General features: G+C 45.2%; 1 protein-coding gene across 1 annotated transcript in view; it reads left to right on the top strand.

Moving 5' to 3' along the window:
- SNX20 (sorting nexin 20) overlaps positions 1-15,491 on the top strand; it is a 59,056-nt gene that overhangs the window by 9,051 nt on the left and 34,514 nt on the right. Inside the window, exon 2 of the mRNA XM_082270602.1 lies at positions 2,711-2,829. Coding sequence (XP_082126728.1) covers positions 2,718-2,829 — 112 coding nt within the window. The 5' untranslated portion in view covers positions 2,711-2,717. The remainder of the gene's footprint in view (positions 1-2,710; positions 2,830-15,491) is intronic.

Raw genomic sequence — 15,491 nt, forward strand, 5'->3', positions numbered from 1 at the left:
GGAGATTTACTAAAATTTGAGCTTGCAAAATCTGGTGCAGCTCTGCATAGAAACCAATCAGCTTCCATGTTTTATTGTCAAAGCCTAATTGAACAAGCTGTAGTTAGAATCTGATTGGCTACCATGCACAGCTACACCAGATTCGAAGTGCTCCCGTTTTAGTAAATCCCCTAAGGCTGCCTGGTTACAGGTCTTGTTTCTGCTTTGTGCACTGTGTATGACCTAATTTTATTTGATAATTTCTGAGTTATAGAGCATTACTCAAAATTAGGGTGGGATTACTGCATAGTCAATATAGCCAATGGCTTTGGGTAGCAGGACTGGTATAATATCCATACATTATCTTGCTGACTGTCAATAACACATTCCTGTTTTTTTTTTTGTCCATCAAAATAGTTTATTAAAGAGTAAGAAAAAGGGAAGTTTACAAACATTTGCTCTAATGAGCGCATGAGAATATAACACAAAAGTTTTTTCTTTTTTTTTTTTCCTCTTTTGGTTTACAAATATGTACCAGCAACATGTTGTATACTGACAAGTCAAGTATAAAAGACCATAGCATGGGACACTTATAGTGTCCATTAGGGTAACAATCAGAGTACCGATAGCCATACTTATACAGGAGTGGAGCAGCCCGACTCGCCCATAGGGTCGATCACAGTCGGGCTCTCCAACACATTAGAACCAGCAGGGCAAGGGAAAGAACAAGAAAGGAAGACAGGGAGAAGAGAGAGAGAGAAAAAAAAAAGGGAGAAAGAAGGGGGGAAGGGGGAGAGGACCGGGAGGTGAAAAGGAATGGGGGGGAAGGTCCGAAAGGGACAGGGGGAAAACTATAGGAGTGTACAAAAGCGGAGGGGAAAAGAGGAAAGGTGTGGGGGGAGGTGCATGCCCCAGCCGCTCCCCCCCCCCCCCAGAGCGCCCGGATCCACCAGCCATGCGGAGCAGTCCAGCCTATTCAGGTGGGACAGTCCCCTTTACCTCCATGTACGACAGAGAGGATTTAAAAGCAGACCAGCACAACCAAGTGGCATGAAATTTGTGTATTCTATCCTGGGGTGTGAGAATTAGTTCCTCCATCTCCTCCGTTTTATTAATTCTAGAGAACCATTCCGCCGGAGTTGGAACGTGCGTAGATTTCCAATGTATGGGAATGCACATCCTGGCGGCGTTAACCATATGCATAGCTAAGGACTTGAGGTAGTGGCGTTTGGGCAGGAACGTATGGTGAAGCAAGTATTGGGCAGGTGTGAAGTCTAGAGTGTAGGAGGTGATTCAGCAAGTGATCTCGTGGACCACCTTCCAGAGAGGCTGAAGGAGGTGACAGCTCCACCATATGTGCAATAGAGACCCATCCTCTTGATTGCACCGCCAGCAGAGTTTGGAGCAGCTGGGATAAAACCTGTGGAGAAGTGTAGGGGTCCTATACCACCTGCTCCGTATTTTGTATGCGTTTTCCTGGACAGAGGTGTTAAGGGAACTCTTGTGTATGTATTCATTGACAGTTTCCCAGTCCTCGTCAGTGAGGGAAATCTGCAAGTCATATTCCCAAGCCTTGCGGGCCATATCCTCAGGGTGCTGGGAATCCGCCAAGAGGATCGCGTAAATGTACGATATAGTATGGGATTGTGGTGACCGTCTGGTACACAAAGCCTCAAATGGGGAGAGCTCTCTTGTCCATTGGCCCGCCATGGGTGGAGAGGCAAGGAAGTTGTGTAGCTGTCTGTGCGACCAGGAGGGGAAAGAACGTGTAAAAGACCTGGCAGCTAGTTGTGGCAAAGAAAGTAGCCTTCCCCTTTGTATGAAGGAGCGCACTTCCAGACTTTCATTCGGGAATTCTTCCCGCAGGAAGGAGCTAGACAGACCCGGAGGGAAGACAGGATTGTTACGAACAGGGGTAAGGGGTCCATGTAGCGATGAAAGTGAGGCTTTCCTGCAGGGCCCGCGAAAGCAGGTCAGGGTGGCGTTAATGATGGGGTGGAACACATTCCTGTTTATGATAAAATGTCCTAGACTGCAATGCTACCAGTGCAATCTAGCCAGGTCATATTTAACTATTGCTTCTCAGTTTGTACATTTTTTTTACTGTGCACTTACAGTTCACCTACACTGGATCTATACACCTAGAACTGCTAGTAGTGTATTACTCTTCTGCTTGTTGGTTGTCTGTGCACTTGCACAAACACAGGGTGGGTGTCTATGTTTATGGGTGTTAGGGGTTAGTGAGATATCAACCTTGCCAGCCAACTGAGGAAGAAAGTGGTGGCACAAAACATTCATTCTAGGAAAACAGGAACTATGTGCTCAGAATATGATCATTGTTTGCTAGTGGTCTAAATTGTGGTTGCAAACAAGCTGGATTGGCATACATCACAATTCTGATAAGGTATGGGCTTTGAAAGTTGATTGTGGCAAACCCTAGAGGCATACCCTGTGAATTCTGTGCCATAACATCTAAACCACCTTGTGGAGGCTCCTGGAAAAGACCAGCCACTCCTTAGATATCGTCCAGGGAATTTCAGTCTTCGATCTTTGCTACATCAAATTTATTCCCGGAAGTTATACGCAGTATATTACTTTATTTCAACCACATTTTCGTAATTTCTTTGTCGGTTAGTTGTGAAATGTGAAATGTGTTCTCTTGATAAAATATGCTGTAAAAATCAGTATTTCGAAATTGGTTATCCATTGCATCACATTTTCTTTCATACAGGGACAGCATGAGTGCCGAAGGCTCTATGGAGGACGAATCACTAAGGATACGTGATTCCCCAACATTACCAGAGGAAGCGGAGCATTCTGGGAATGCAGTGAATGATGAGTCAAATGAAGGTAAGCCTAAAAAAAAGTAACTCTAATTTAAACCTCTGATTATTGACTTGAACAAATTACTATGTGATGATATGTAGCGCTCACCCCTGGAGGGCCATTGAAAATGACTCAGGTCTGTCTTATCTGTTCAGACGCTGCCAGGCCAGGTAGCAGTTCCAGAGCACACTGACAAACACAGGCTCAGTCTAGGGAAAGTCTTTTTGTAGATTTAATGCTGTACTTAAACAGGAGAGAGGGAAGAGGGGTGCATAATACTCCGAAAAGGCCAGGAGGTGCGGGAGGACCGATTCTCAAGCAAAAATTATTTAGCAGTAGTCTTAAATATTGCTGGAGGAAGAGGGGATAGCCAGTCCATCTGAGATTTTGGAAAAGCAGTCACAGTTTCTGCAGCAACCTCTAGCATATAACCCACAGAGCACAGGCACACCTGGAGTCCTAGGCAAAAAAGTCCTACTCACAATCAATGTCCAAGGATAGCAGTCTCTAACCAGCTTCCATGCAACACTCTCCAGTGAAATAGGGGCCTTCTCTTTAAATCCAGGTTCCTCCAAGCCCTGAGACAGGTGCATGCTGAGGCCTATCAGCTCCTCAGTAACACAACTACTTCCCAGGCCAGAGACCCCAGGAGAGTGTGAACTGAACAAGATTCCCAAACATTTATCTTATCCTCAGCCACTTTGTGGGCATATAAATATAGTCAGATAAATATTTATAGCCTAATGGCTGACATTTCTACTCTATTTCTGAAAGCTTCTTCCAGAGGCAGGCAGAAGCAATCAACCACCAGTCCCAAAAAACAAATTGCCGCTGTGTACAGCAGAGTCAAAAACTACATTTAACCAGACTAGGGCATGGTGCTGAAATATATATATTGAAATACTGTTTTATATTTGCTTTGATAATTTTTACGCTTGTGGGCAGCATTACTTCTTTCTCAGACACTAGGGTAACCCTTTTAATGGATAGTGCATATTGCTATCTACACTATTGTGATGGTCAGTGGCTGTAGGTTTCCGATTATTCAGGTGCTGTAATATACAAGGAGATCCCCCACAGGCTCACATAAAGCACAGTGTCTAAGAACTAGCCAGTCTAAACTAGAGCTCCTTATGGTGGATATGCGTTTTGCTTTGTGTTAATGCCAGGTTGTAGCCCTCTGGATTGCCCAGTGAGAAAAAGCAAGTGGGGGTCAAGCAACAGAGGAAGCACATAAGGAACAAGCAGAAGTGTAGTCAATAAACATGCCAAAAGTTTAAAAACAAGCAGTAGCTCAATGGGATGAGAGAGAGGCGTAGTCGATGAACAAGCCAAGGTCACTAACAGGTAGTAGCTGGATGGGATCAGATGGAAGCATAGTCCATGAACAAGCCAAAGGTTGATAGCGAGTGGTAGGCAAGATAAGGACAGCAGCAGAAAACTGGCTTAAATCAGGACGTTCACGGAGGAGCAGAGTTTGAGGTTCACCAGATACATGGCAAGGCTGTCCAAGAGCACAGGCAAGGAGCTGTCCAGCATCTCAGGTGGTACAGTGAAAAGAGCTACAGCCAGACACTGCAGAGGTCCCAGGTTCAGATCCAGACTATAGAGGTGATCGAAGAATGCAAATGAAGGAAAGGCTGTTGACATGACTTTGATGGGACTGGCCTTTGATTCCGACTTTTTTTTTTTCCTATTCTTCCATGAAGAGTGCCCCTGTATATTAATGAATCACTGCTCTTTAGTCTGGGGGGTGGGAGGGTCATAAAGCAGAGCAATACTTACCTTATTCCTTGCTCCAATGACAGACATAAGTCTTCCTTACTTCTCTCCAAGAATGTGGGTATGCCCCTTGACATGATCAGGCACAGCGAAGGACCTGAAGGTTGCTTACACTGCATTATTTGGCTAAATGACCAGGAGAGTTCAGGAAATTCATGAACTTAATATGTACAGTCTGGAGGAAAGAAGGGGAAGGGGAGACATGACTGAAATCTTTAAGTACATCAAGGGTATAATCTTTAAATACATCAAGGGTATAAAAGGGCAGCATTTTAAACATTAAGCCAAGATCAAGAACACAGGACATGACCTCAGACTAGCAAGAGGAAAAATCAAAATTAATCTTAGAAAGTAATATTTTACTAAATAAGTAGCTGATGCTTAGAAAAGACTTCCAGCAGAGGTAGTGAGTCAGTCAACAATAGGTGGATTCAAACATGCTTGGAACAAACCTAGATCTATAATCAGAATATAAAGTAAAAATAATTCTAAATATATAAAAATGGGGCAGACTCGAAGAGTGGCTTTGTGGGACCAGTCATCCACCCTGGACTTGCCAAGGAATCCTGCAGGTGTGATAAATAAGTAATTAATTACTTTATACCTCCCTAGACTAAAGCGCAATGGTTTATGAATATAAGGTGGGAGATGGGGGCACCCTATTTTTTTTTTTTTTTTTAAAGAGTATAATTAGACTTTAAAGCTTAAAGTAGAACTATAGGCAATTTTTGTTTTTCATGTTGGATAGAGCAAGGGAGGATTATAACCCCTCTTAGATTTTTTTTTTCACCATCTGTGTCCCATTGAGGAGATTCCCCCCCCCCCCCTTAGTCAAACAGGAAATTGGAGGAAGTCCCTGCAAATTCCTTGGGGACCCCCACATCACCAGAACCCTTTGGAAGATTTCCCCTCTATTATAGGGTGACCAGACATCACCGGACTGAGGACACTGTCCCCGGACCAAGTCTATCCCCAGTTCTGTCCCCAGATGACAGCTTAGCAGGGCCTGCAGCAGTGTGAACATCCGCAGCCTCAGTGACAGTGGGAGTGAGTGGAGCAGAGCCATCAAATCGAAGCTCTAAAGTCGGGGATGGGCGGGCTGATATGTGGAGCTCCTCTTCCCTTCCATCCACAGCCAGTCAGCAGGCAGTATAACCCTCCTCCCCCCCCCGCCCCTATCCAGCGTGCCACATTTGACTGTAAACAGGTGCTGGAGTGGGGCTGAATGGGGGCGTCGGGAGGAAGATACAAGAAGGTATGACCACAAGTACAGCAATAATAATCCTGCAGCGCACATAACTCTAGTTGAATGGAAATAACAGGCTCCCTAGGAGCACTGTCACATGTAATGCTGGTTGGCTGCAGTATTTTCCAGATTTCTATGTGTTCAGGCAGTGTGCAGGTTACCGATCAGCCCCCTCTTCCTCTTGTCTCACTCTTCACTTTTTTTTATATCTTCCTAATGACCTGCACACAGCCAGAAGACACTGATAAGAAGACGCTGCAGCGGCATTCTATGAGACCAGGGACACATGACTGCTAACCATTTCGGCTTCTATTCAGCAATTTAGCCAGAGATCTGTGTGTGCTGCCTGTTTTTTTTTTTTTTTTTGGAGGATTTACTGCTGGCTCAGGCTAGAAGCTTCACATACCCATAAACTGTTTACTGTCCTCCACTTATCTTGAGCAGTTAACTGTCTATAAGACCATTTTATTCAAGAAATTGGATGTACTGCTGTCTTCTGTCACTTGGTTGTACTTTCAAAGGAGGATTACTGACCTGATCTTGCAGAGCTGGTTTAAATAGAGTGAAGCAGCTCTACGATACTATACACTTTTACACTGGGTTCAGCCATAAACGCAATCCCTGACCATCTCCTGAATCAATAATGTCTGCAATCTCTGACCATCTCCTGGATCATGTCTGCAATCTCTGACCATCTCCTGTATCATAGAAAATAACAAAAGAAACTATCAGCGCAAAAATGTGATAACATACTGTAAATACCTATATAAAAAAATATATATATTTAGTGCCAAAAATTACTAGTGATTGATATCCGGCTGCTCACACCAAAAATTGTGTTCACTCTTCACAATCAAAACCAAATATTAAACATAGACAGTGTTGCGCCAGAGAAATTAATACAAGTGCACATACAATATAAATATCTGAGTGAAAAATCACACTCAATAAATCAGGGAAAAAGTCTTTAGAGGGTGTGTAACGGACCGTTTCAGCAGACAAGGGGTTAAAATCCGTTTAGGCGATATGCCCCTTTCTGAGAGACAGGCACAGCTACTGCAGAACACCAAACTCCCGAACTGGATACAAAATAGCACTCCAACCTGGAACCTCACGAATAGCTGCTAGCAGACGAACAGGAAAAGCATACATCAGCTTACACTCCTAGCAATCAGTCTCCAACAGCATACAGTGAATCCCCCCCAAGAACGAGACAAGGCTCCACGTTGAGGATAAAACAGGAACAACATTTATTGGAAGAACACAGCACACTTTTATACAGAATTTTGGAACATCCTTCCCCCAACAACTGCTTTCCCATTGGTCAATTGCACAGTACCTGCAGTTCCCCATAAGGTCCTCTCCAGCCATGCAAATGAGGGCTCGAAAATGAGTCAGCAGTGATTGGTCAGATAGCTTGACCAGAAGGACTGCCCTGTGCAAGGAGACAGAAGCCCCAGGGGGCAATCAATGCACACAATAGTAACAATGGCTCCCTAACGAGCCCTCAACACACATCACTCTGAGTGTCAACACATCCCTTAGCAGACAACAGGTGAGGTCATTAGCACACCCGACGATAGGTGAATGGAGAGCCACCTCAGACAGTCCGTCTCCTCATTGGACTTCCTGGAATGACCATATTAGGAGTGCACTTCCTGTGCCTTACAGTTTACAGGAATAAGGTTTAGCTTCCAGGATAGAGACAAGACTCCATTAGCCACATGGTTAAAGAAACACAAAAAGACACAAAAATGCATAACTCCCAGTCTACTGAACAGAACCCCCACATTCAACCCATCCCCAGATAGCCTGTATCTGAGCGCTCAACATATACAAACAGCGCTCAGATGCCACAAACACAGTCAAATCGCCATGGGGTTTACGTTTAGCATGGGCTGATGAGAGGGTCCATAGTCACATTGCAGGAGGCGAGCAACCAGGCTTCCCCAATGCCCAGTGGCGAGATTGGTCTCGTCACATTTCTCCCCCTTTCCAAAAAGACTAAAAGGATACCTGACCTCCTGCCGGTCAGTGCCCTTGTTAGTCCAGCAGCCCACCCATAAAGCAGAAAAAACAGTACAGCCCACCCACAATAACTGGTTACTACACCTGGGTAGAGGAGAAGCTTGTCCATGTGCCTCACCACGGCTGTGTAGGGGACTGGTAGGCTGCCATGGTGGGTTGCTGAGTGGGCAGAAACCAGCGGTACTCTGTCCTGGTGCCAGCACTACCACCAGAGTAGTCTGGTTGGAGCCTGGTGGCTGGAGACTGACTGTCTCCCCCTTGGATACACAGCTCTGTCGTGGGGGGTAGGACCGACCATCCCTACCCCCTGTGTGGTAAGTGCAGAGACCACGGTCCCATCTGCACCGGTGGGGGGCTTACAGTCTCCCCCTGGTACATTAAGCTGCCGCTGGGGAGAGGGGGTAACAAGCTCCTCTCCCGATAGAACACTCTGCCCATTAATGATCCGCTGCTGGGGAGAGGTGGTAACAATCTCCTCTCCCATACATACTTCCAGTCTTTGCGGAGGGAGACCGACTGTCTCTCCTCCCAATACAGAGTTCTGCTGCTGGGGAAAGGAGACTGGGCTCTCTATTCCCTGCTGGATACTCTGCCGCTGGGGACTGGAGACTGGGCTCCCAATTCCCAACAAATAACACTGCCGCTGGAGAATGGAGACTGGGCTCCCAATTCCCGGGACATCACACTGCTGCTGGGGAATGGAGACTGGGCTCACAATTCCCTGCTGTATCTCCCACTGGGGAATGGAGACTGGGCTCCCAATTCCCGGCACATCACACTGCCGCTGGGGAATGGAGACTGGGCTCCCAATTCCCAAAAAATCACACTGCCGCTGGGGAGGGAGGACACTGCTCTCCTCTCCCTGGACTTCCCACTGCCTTCCTGGCATATCACTCTGCTGCTGGGGGGCAGGAACAACTACCTCTGCCCCCTGTAACTCAGCCTGCCGCTGGGGAGGAAGGACGCTGCTCTCCTCTCCCTGCACTTCACACTGCCGCTGGGGAATGGAGACTGGGCTCCCAATTCCCTGCAGGACCGGTGGAGAGACCTCGGTCCCATCTTTACCGGCCACCTGGGGTTCTTCCCAGTAAAACTTTACCCTCTGAATGGGTCTGGCTCTGGGTCTGTCCTGCTGCTCTCCTGCTGAGCCTTCTCATAGTATTGGAACAGCTGCTGGTAGCCCTGTTCTAGCTCCATCTCCCGGGTCACCAGGTGGACCAGGTCTTGCTCAATTTCGTGAGTGTCGTCCCAGTCATACCTGCTCTCCCTCCACTCCAAGAGATCACTGAACCGGGCTTGTGTAGGGCTCCCAAATTCTAGCTCTGAAAAAGACTCCCATAACAAGCCAGGGCCATCAAACTCCTCTCCCTCTGGCTTGTCATGCTCGGCTGTCCAGGGCAGGTACTGTGCCCCATACCACCAGAGTGCGTGGTAGGCATTCTCCAGCCACATCTCCTGCCATACCCGTAGCTCCAATTCCTTTACCCATTCCTCCATGGGCTGCTCTCCCTGGAAGGGCATCCGCAGGGCTAGTCGCTTCTGCAGTCGCTGGTCTTCCTTGGGGAGTCTCTCGCCCCGCTGGTATTCCACCATACCCAGTGCCTGGTACCAGATGCCTTTGCGGACTGCATCTCGGTCATCCATGGCACCCTCCTCATGCTCCACTGCTGGTTCCATCCTGGTGCTGTCAGGGTCGCTGTACTCAGACATGCGTTGCCCTCAAATTGTAAAATCCAGAGCAATGGTGTCTCCTGTAGCTGTCCTTCTGGCTGTAGGAACGATCCTGCCACTTGCCACCAATTGTAACGGACCGTTTCAGCAGACAAGGGGTTAAAATCCATTTAGGCGATATGCCCCTTTCTGAGAGACAGGCACAGCTACTGCAGAACACCAAACTCCCGAACTGGATACAAAATAGCACTCCAACCTGGAACCTCACGAATAGCTGCTAGCAGACGAACAGGAAAAGCATACATCAGCTTACACTCCTAGCAATCAGTCTCCAACAGCATACAGTGAATCCCCCCAAGAACGAGACAAGGCTCCGCATTGAGGATAAAACAGGAACAACATTTATTGGAAGAACACAGCAAACTTTTATACAGAATTTTGGAACATCCTTCCCCCAACAACCGCTTTCCCATTGGTCAATTGCACAGTACCTGCAGTTCCCCATAAGGTCCTCTCTAGCCATGCAAATGAGGGCTCGAAAATGAGTCAGCAGTGATTGGTCAGATAGCTTGACCAGAAGGACTGCCCTGTGCAAGGAGACAGAAGCCCCAGGGGGCAATCAATGTACACAATAGTAACAATGGTTCCCTAACGAGCCCTCAACACACATCACTCTGAGTGTCAACACATCCCTTAGCAGACAACAGGTGAGGTCATTAGCACACCCGACAATAGATGAATGGAGAGCCACCTCAGACAGTCCGTCTCCTCATTGGACTTCCTGGAATGACCATATTAGGTGTGCACTTCCTGTGCCTTACAGTTTACAGGAATAAGGTTTAGCTTCCAGGATGGAGGCAAGACTCCATTAGCCACATGGTTAAAGAAACACAAAAAGACACAAAAATGCATAACTCCCAGTCTACTGAACAGAACCCCCACATTCAACCCATCCCCAGATAGCCTGTATCTGAGCGCTCAACATATACAAACAGCGCTCAGATGCCACAAACAGTCAAATCGCCATGGGGTTTACGTTTAGCATGGGCTGATGAGAGGGTCCATAGTCACATTGCAGGAGGCGAGCAACCAGGCTTCCCCAATGCCCGGTGGCGAGATTGGTCTCGTCACAGGGTGCAAATCATATATTGTGGAAATAAAGTGACAAGAAAAAAGTCCATTAAATAGATCCCATAATCCAACTGATATAGTAACACCTCCATGATCGTGTCAGGGTCCCTTTCACCATCTAAAGTTGCCTCTAACCTCACTCTTTGACCCGAGAACCACCCCGGGTCTAAAACAGCTTTTTCCTCACTAGGGAGTTAAAATGTTAATCCACACAGGGGAGTATTTCCAGGGTCCCAACTCCTGATCTCGTATGGCTCGGTGTATATAAAGGGATAAACAGAAAGAATCTAGTGCTCTCCGCTTAGATAAATAGGATACATTTATTATAGGCAGTTGCACTTACATTAAAAAGCACTCAGCAGTGCATGCATGTAAAACCATTTCACATAAGCTCAGGAAGGGATGTGACGTCCGATATGTAGGCTCCGCCCCTATACGCGTTACGTCAGTGCTCTCACAGCTTCAACTTCCTCGGTAGGGGTCTTGTCACTTTATTTGCACAATATATGATTTGCACCCTCTAAAGACTTTTTCCCTAATTTATTGAGTGTGATTTTTCACTCAGATATTTATATTGTATGTGCACTTGTATTAATTTCTCTGGCGCAACACTGTCTATGTTTTAATATCTCCTGTATCATGTCCGCAATCTCTGACCATCTCTTGTATCAAGTCTGCAATCTCTGACCATCTCCTGTTATGTGTCTGCAGTCTCTGACCATCTTCTGTAGTGTTTCTGTGGTTTGTGAGTGATGTGAGGTGTATGTTTTATACAGGCTATGTGTAAGTGATATTACAGTGGTATAGGTTGAACTGGATAGACTGGTGTATAGGTTGAACTGGATGGACTGGTGTATTTTTTCAACCTCACTAACTATGTAACTATGTAACTATGTCACACAGATACACCCTCACACAGAAAAAATATATTCACACATATACTGACAAAACATGCACACACAAATAAAAATCACATATATACTGTCATTACATACAGAAGTAAAAAAAAATATGGCCCTGCCCTCTGTACGTAGCATCCTCCTGAACCCTGCACGTAGCATTCTCCTGAACCCTGCACATAGCATTCTCCTGAACCCTGCACATAGAATAATCCTGCACATAGCACCAGCATACAGGGGGCACACTGGCCACCAGCATACAGGGGGCAAACTGACCACCAAGCATACAGGGGCAAACTGACCACCAATATGCAGGGTCAGTGGTTACCAGTAGACAGAGGACATAAAAAATCAAGTAAAACTACCATACAACTAAAAAAATCTCAAAAGCAATAAGAGAATCTTGTTAGCTGGTTCCCTCATCTAACGCGAATCAATAAAAGCAAAAATTGCAGCACTGCGCTACACTTTATCTATAAAATTGTACACATTGACTTATAAGTGCAATGGTAAAACCTATAAATGAATATCCAGTGCAAATCAACCAATGTATTGCAAACTAGTAGAGATGGTGTCACCCTCTCTGTAAAAAATATTTTGAGAAATTGCAGAGCTTCAATGTGCAAATAATGGTTAAACCCCCTACATACAATAATAACAGAGATGCAAATCAACCAGTGTATTAGAAAATCGTAGTGATGATGTCACCCTCTCTGCTAAAGGTAAGAAATACTGCAGAGCTGCAATGTGCAACCCCCTATACAGTATCTCACAATAGTGCATACACCCCTCACATTTTTGTGAATATTTTATTATATCTTTTCATATGACAACACTGAAGAAATTACACTTTACTACAATATAAAGTAGTGAGTGTACAGCTTGTATAACAGTGTAAATTTGTTGTCCCCTCAAAATAACTCAACACACAACCATTAATGTCTGAACCGCTGGCAGCAAAAGTCAGTACACCCCCAAGTTAAAATGTCTAAATTGGGTCCAAAGTGTCAATATTTTGTATGGCCACCATTATTTTCCAGCACTGCCTTAACCCTCTTGGGCATGGAGTTCACCAGAGCTTCACAGGTTGCCAATGGAGTTATTTTCCACTTCTCCATGACGACATCATGGAGCTGGTTGATGTTAGAGACCTCACACTCCTACCAAATCCAAAAAAAAAAAAAATATGTCCCCGGATTTTGTTTTAAAAATCTGGTCACCTTACTCTTACTTTTCTTGGGACAGCCCAAAATTTGGGTTTTCTTTCACTTTCTTTTTTTTTTTTTTAAAGTAATTTTTATTGGATTTTCAAAAAAATATAAGGCTTGTACAAACATCACAATCAAAATATGCCATATACATATAAATAACAGCTGATAACTCTGGATCAGAAACAGTCATCCATAAACTTACATACTTCTACTTGAAGAAATGCCAACTCACTGCACTTTATCAAAATTCTGTTAGGTAAATGAATTTGCTACAATATGCACTCAAATATTTTGAGCCGCCGCAGTACTCCGGCATGGTCGACTCCCACGTGGCCCCCAATTGGGAACATTACTCGCCACGCAGGGCCGCCCAAGCCCAAGCCCTGTGTGGAGGCCGGTATTAACACAGAAAGGGGACAGAAAAGGGTAGAAAAGAGCACCTTATGAAAGCAAGTGAGGCAATAGAGCACAAAGTAGACCTTTTAACCACTTGCCGACCGCCGCACGACTATCTACGTCAGCGGTCAGCACCTCACAGGCAAAGTGACGTAGGGCTACGTCACTAGCTTGTGAGGGTCTAGGGAGCGAGCGCGCGCCACCGGAGGCGCGCTCCCGCGTGGTCACGGACCCCCCCCCCCGCGCGTGTGACCCGATGTCCGCCGGTCACTCTGCGATCAGCGGGGGAGAGGGAGAAAGTCAGGCGGCTTGTGTAAACAAGCTGCCTGTCATTCTCCCCTGTGTATGAAGGATGATCATACAGTTCTACTATGTAGAACCGTTGATCACTCTTCATACATCTGAAGCCACAGCCAATCACAGTAGAAAGCACGCCCCTAGGGACACACATAGCCCCTCCCTTTCAAAAAAAGTTAACCCCTTCACTGCCAGTGTATTTTTACAGTAACAGTGCATATGTATAGCACTGATTACTGTAGAAATGTCACTGGTAACCCCAAAAGTGTCAAAAATTTCAGTCAAGGGTCCGATCTGTCCGCCGCAATGTCGCAGTACCGCAAAAAAAATCGCAGATCGCCGCCATTACGCGTTAAAAAAAAAAACAACAAAAATGACATAAATCTTTCCCTTTGTTAGTAAACGCGATAACTTTTGCGCAAACCAATAAAAATACGCTTTTTGCGATTTTTTTTTTTTACCAAACATAGGTAGCATAAAACAAATTGGCCGAAAATGATAAAAAAATTTTGATTTTTACATTTTTTTGGGGGGAATTTCATATAAAAATATGTGAAAAATATTGCTATTTTTGCAAAATTGACGCTATTTTTTTGTTTATAGCACGTGATCTAAAAATATCACAGGTGATCAAATACCACCAAAAGAAAGCTCTGTTTGTGGGAAAAAAAGACGTCAAATTTGTTTAGGTACAGCGTCGCACGACCGCGCAATTGTCCGTTAAAGTCACGCAGTGCCGAATCGCAAAATACCCCCTGGTCGTTGAGCAGCCAAATCCTCCGGGGCTTAAGTGGTTAAGAAGCCCTGTAAGCTTCCCACAACTTCCATCTAGCTTTGAAACGTTGAAACGTTAAAGTGGAGCATGACAGAATGCTTTCATATTCATGGGATTCAGTTTTCTTTCACTTTCAATGATAATGGTGAAGAGGACAAACAGGGGCACAGAAAGCAATAAAAAAAAAAAAAAAAAAAAATGACAAGTGTTCTAATCCTTCTGCACACTTAAAAAAAAAAAAAAAAAGTCTGCCTTTAGTTATACTTTAACTCCAAGCAGATAAGAAAATATTTTCATTGAATCCAGCTAGGGCACTTTCACACGGGCTTTCCGATCAGGTCCGCGTGTCAGTTTTTCTGGCATACCTGATCGGATGATCCATGCATGTCTATAGAGCAGCGGGTGTCAGCAGTGACGTGTCCGCTGACACCCGCTGCTATCCGATCCAATCCTGTCCAATGCAAACCCTATTTTCCATGCGTCTGGAGGATCGGATCGGATTGGATCGAATGAAAACGGACAAGCGATCCGCTTTCATCCGATCTCCCATAGAGGAGAGCAAGGATCTGACAGGTCTGTCTCTGCAAAGTAAGCGGAGACGGACCTGTCATCTGCCTGCTAAGTGGGGATCGTGGATCAATCCCTGCTGAGCAAGACGGAGTCCGACGGGCGGAAAGCCCGCGTGAGAGGACCCTTATCCTGGAAAACATCTAATTCTGGCTTTGTATTCACTTCCTATAAATTTCTGCACAGAATTATAACAAGGGAAGGAGGGTTAGCAGTATGATCCAATAAACCTCCTATTGCAATGCACAGCACTGTCAATTGATCAACATAGAGAGGTTGCATAAGTGAGTGTCATTAACAAAATGATGCTGTTATCCAAGTGCTGATGCTTCTTCATTGCCCATTCAATGAACTAGAGGAGTGTTAGTTACCATGCAGTGGAAAATGTGAGGTTTATCAACCTGGCAATTATGTATAGTAGATGGGTACCTATTATGCACCCCTTTTTAAAATCATGGAGAAGAATTCTTACGTCCTTTTATTCTGCTAACTTACCTGTATTTTGTTCTATAGATGTTAAACCTTGGAAAGGTAGACAGGAAGAGTTGAAGGACAGTCATACTTAAAGTGACTGGGTCCTAAAACAGATAAATTGGTGCATTACAGTAAATGTAAATCACTTACTGATATTTACACTACTCTTTTCAAAAAGGACAAATCCTGTTGTCTGCTATGTTAACTCC

Source organism: Pelophylax lessonae, assembly GCF_965119305.1.
Source record: "Pelophylax lessonae genome assembly, chromosome: 10".
NCBI classification, from domain to species: Eukaryota; Metazoa; Chordata; class Amphibia; order Anura; family Ranidae; genus Pelophylax; species Pelophylax lessonae.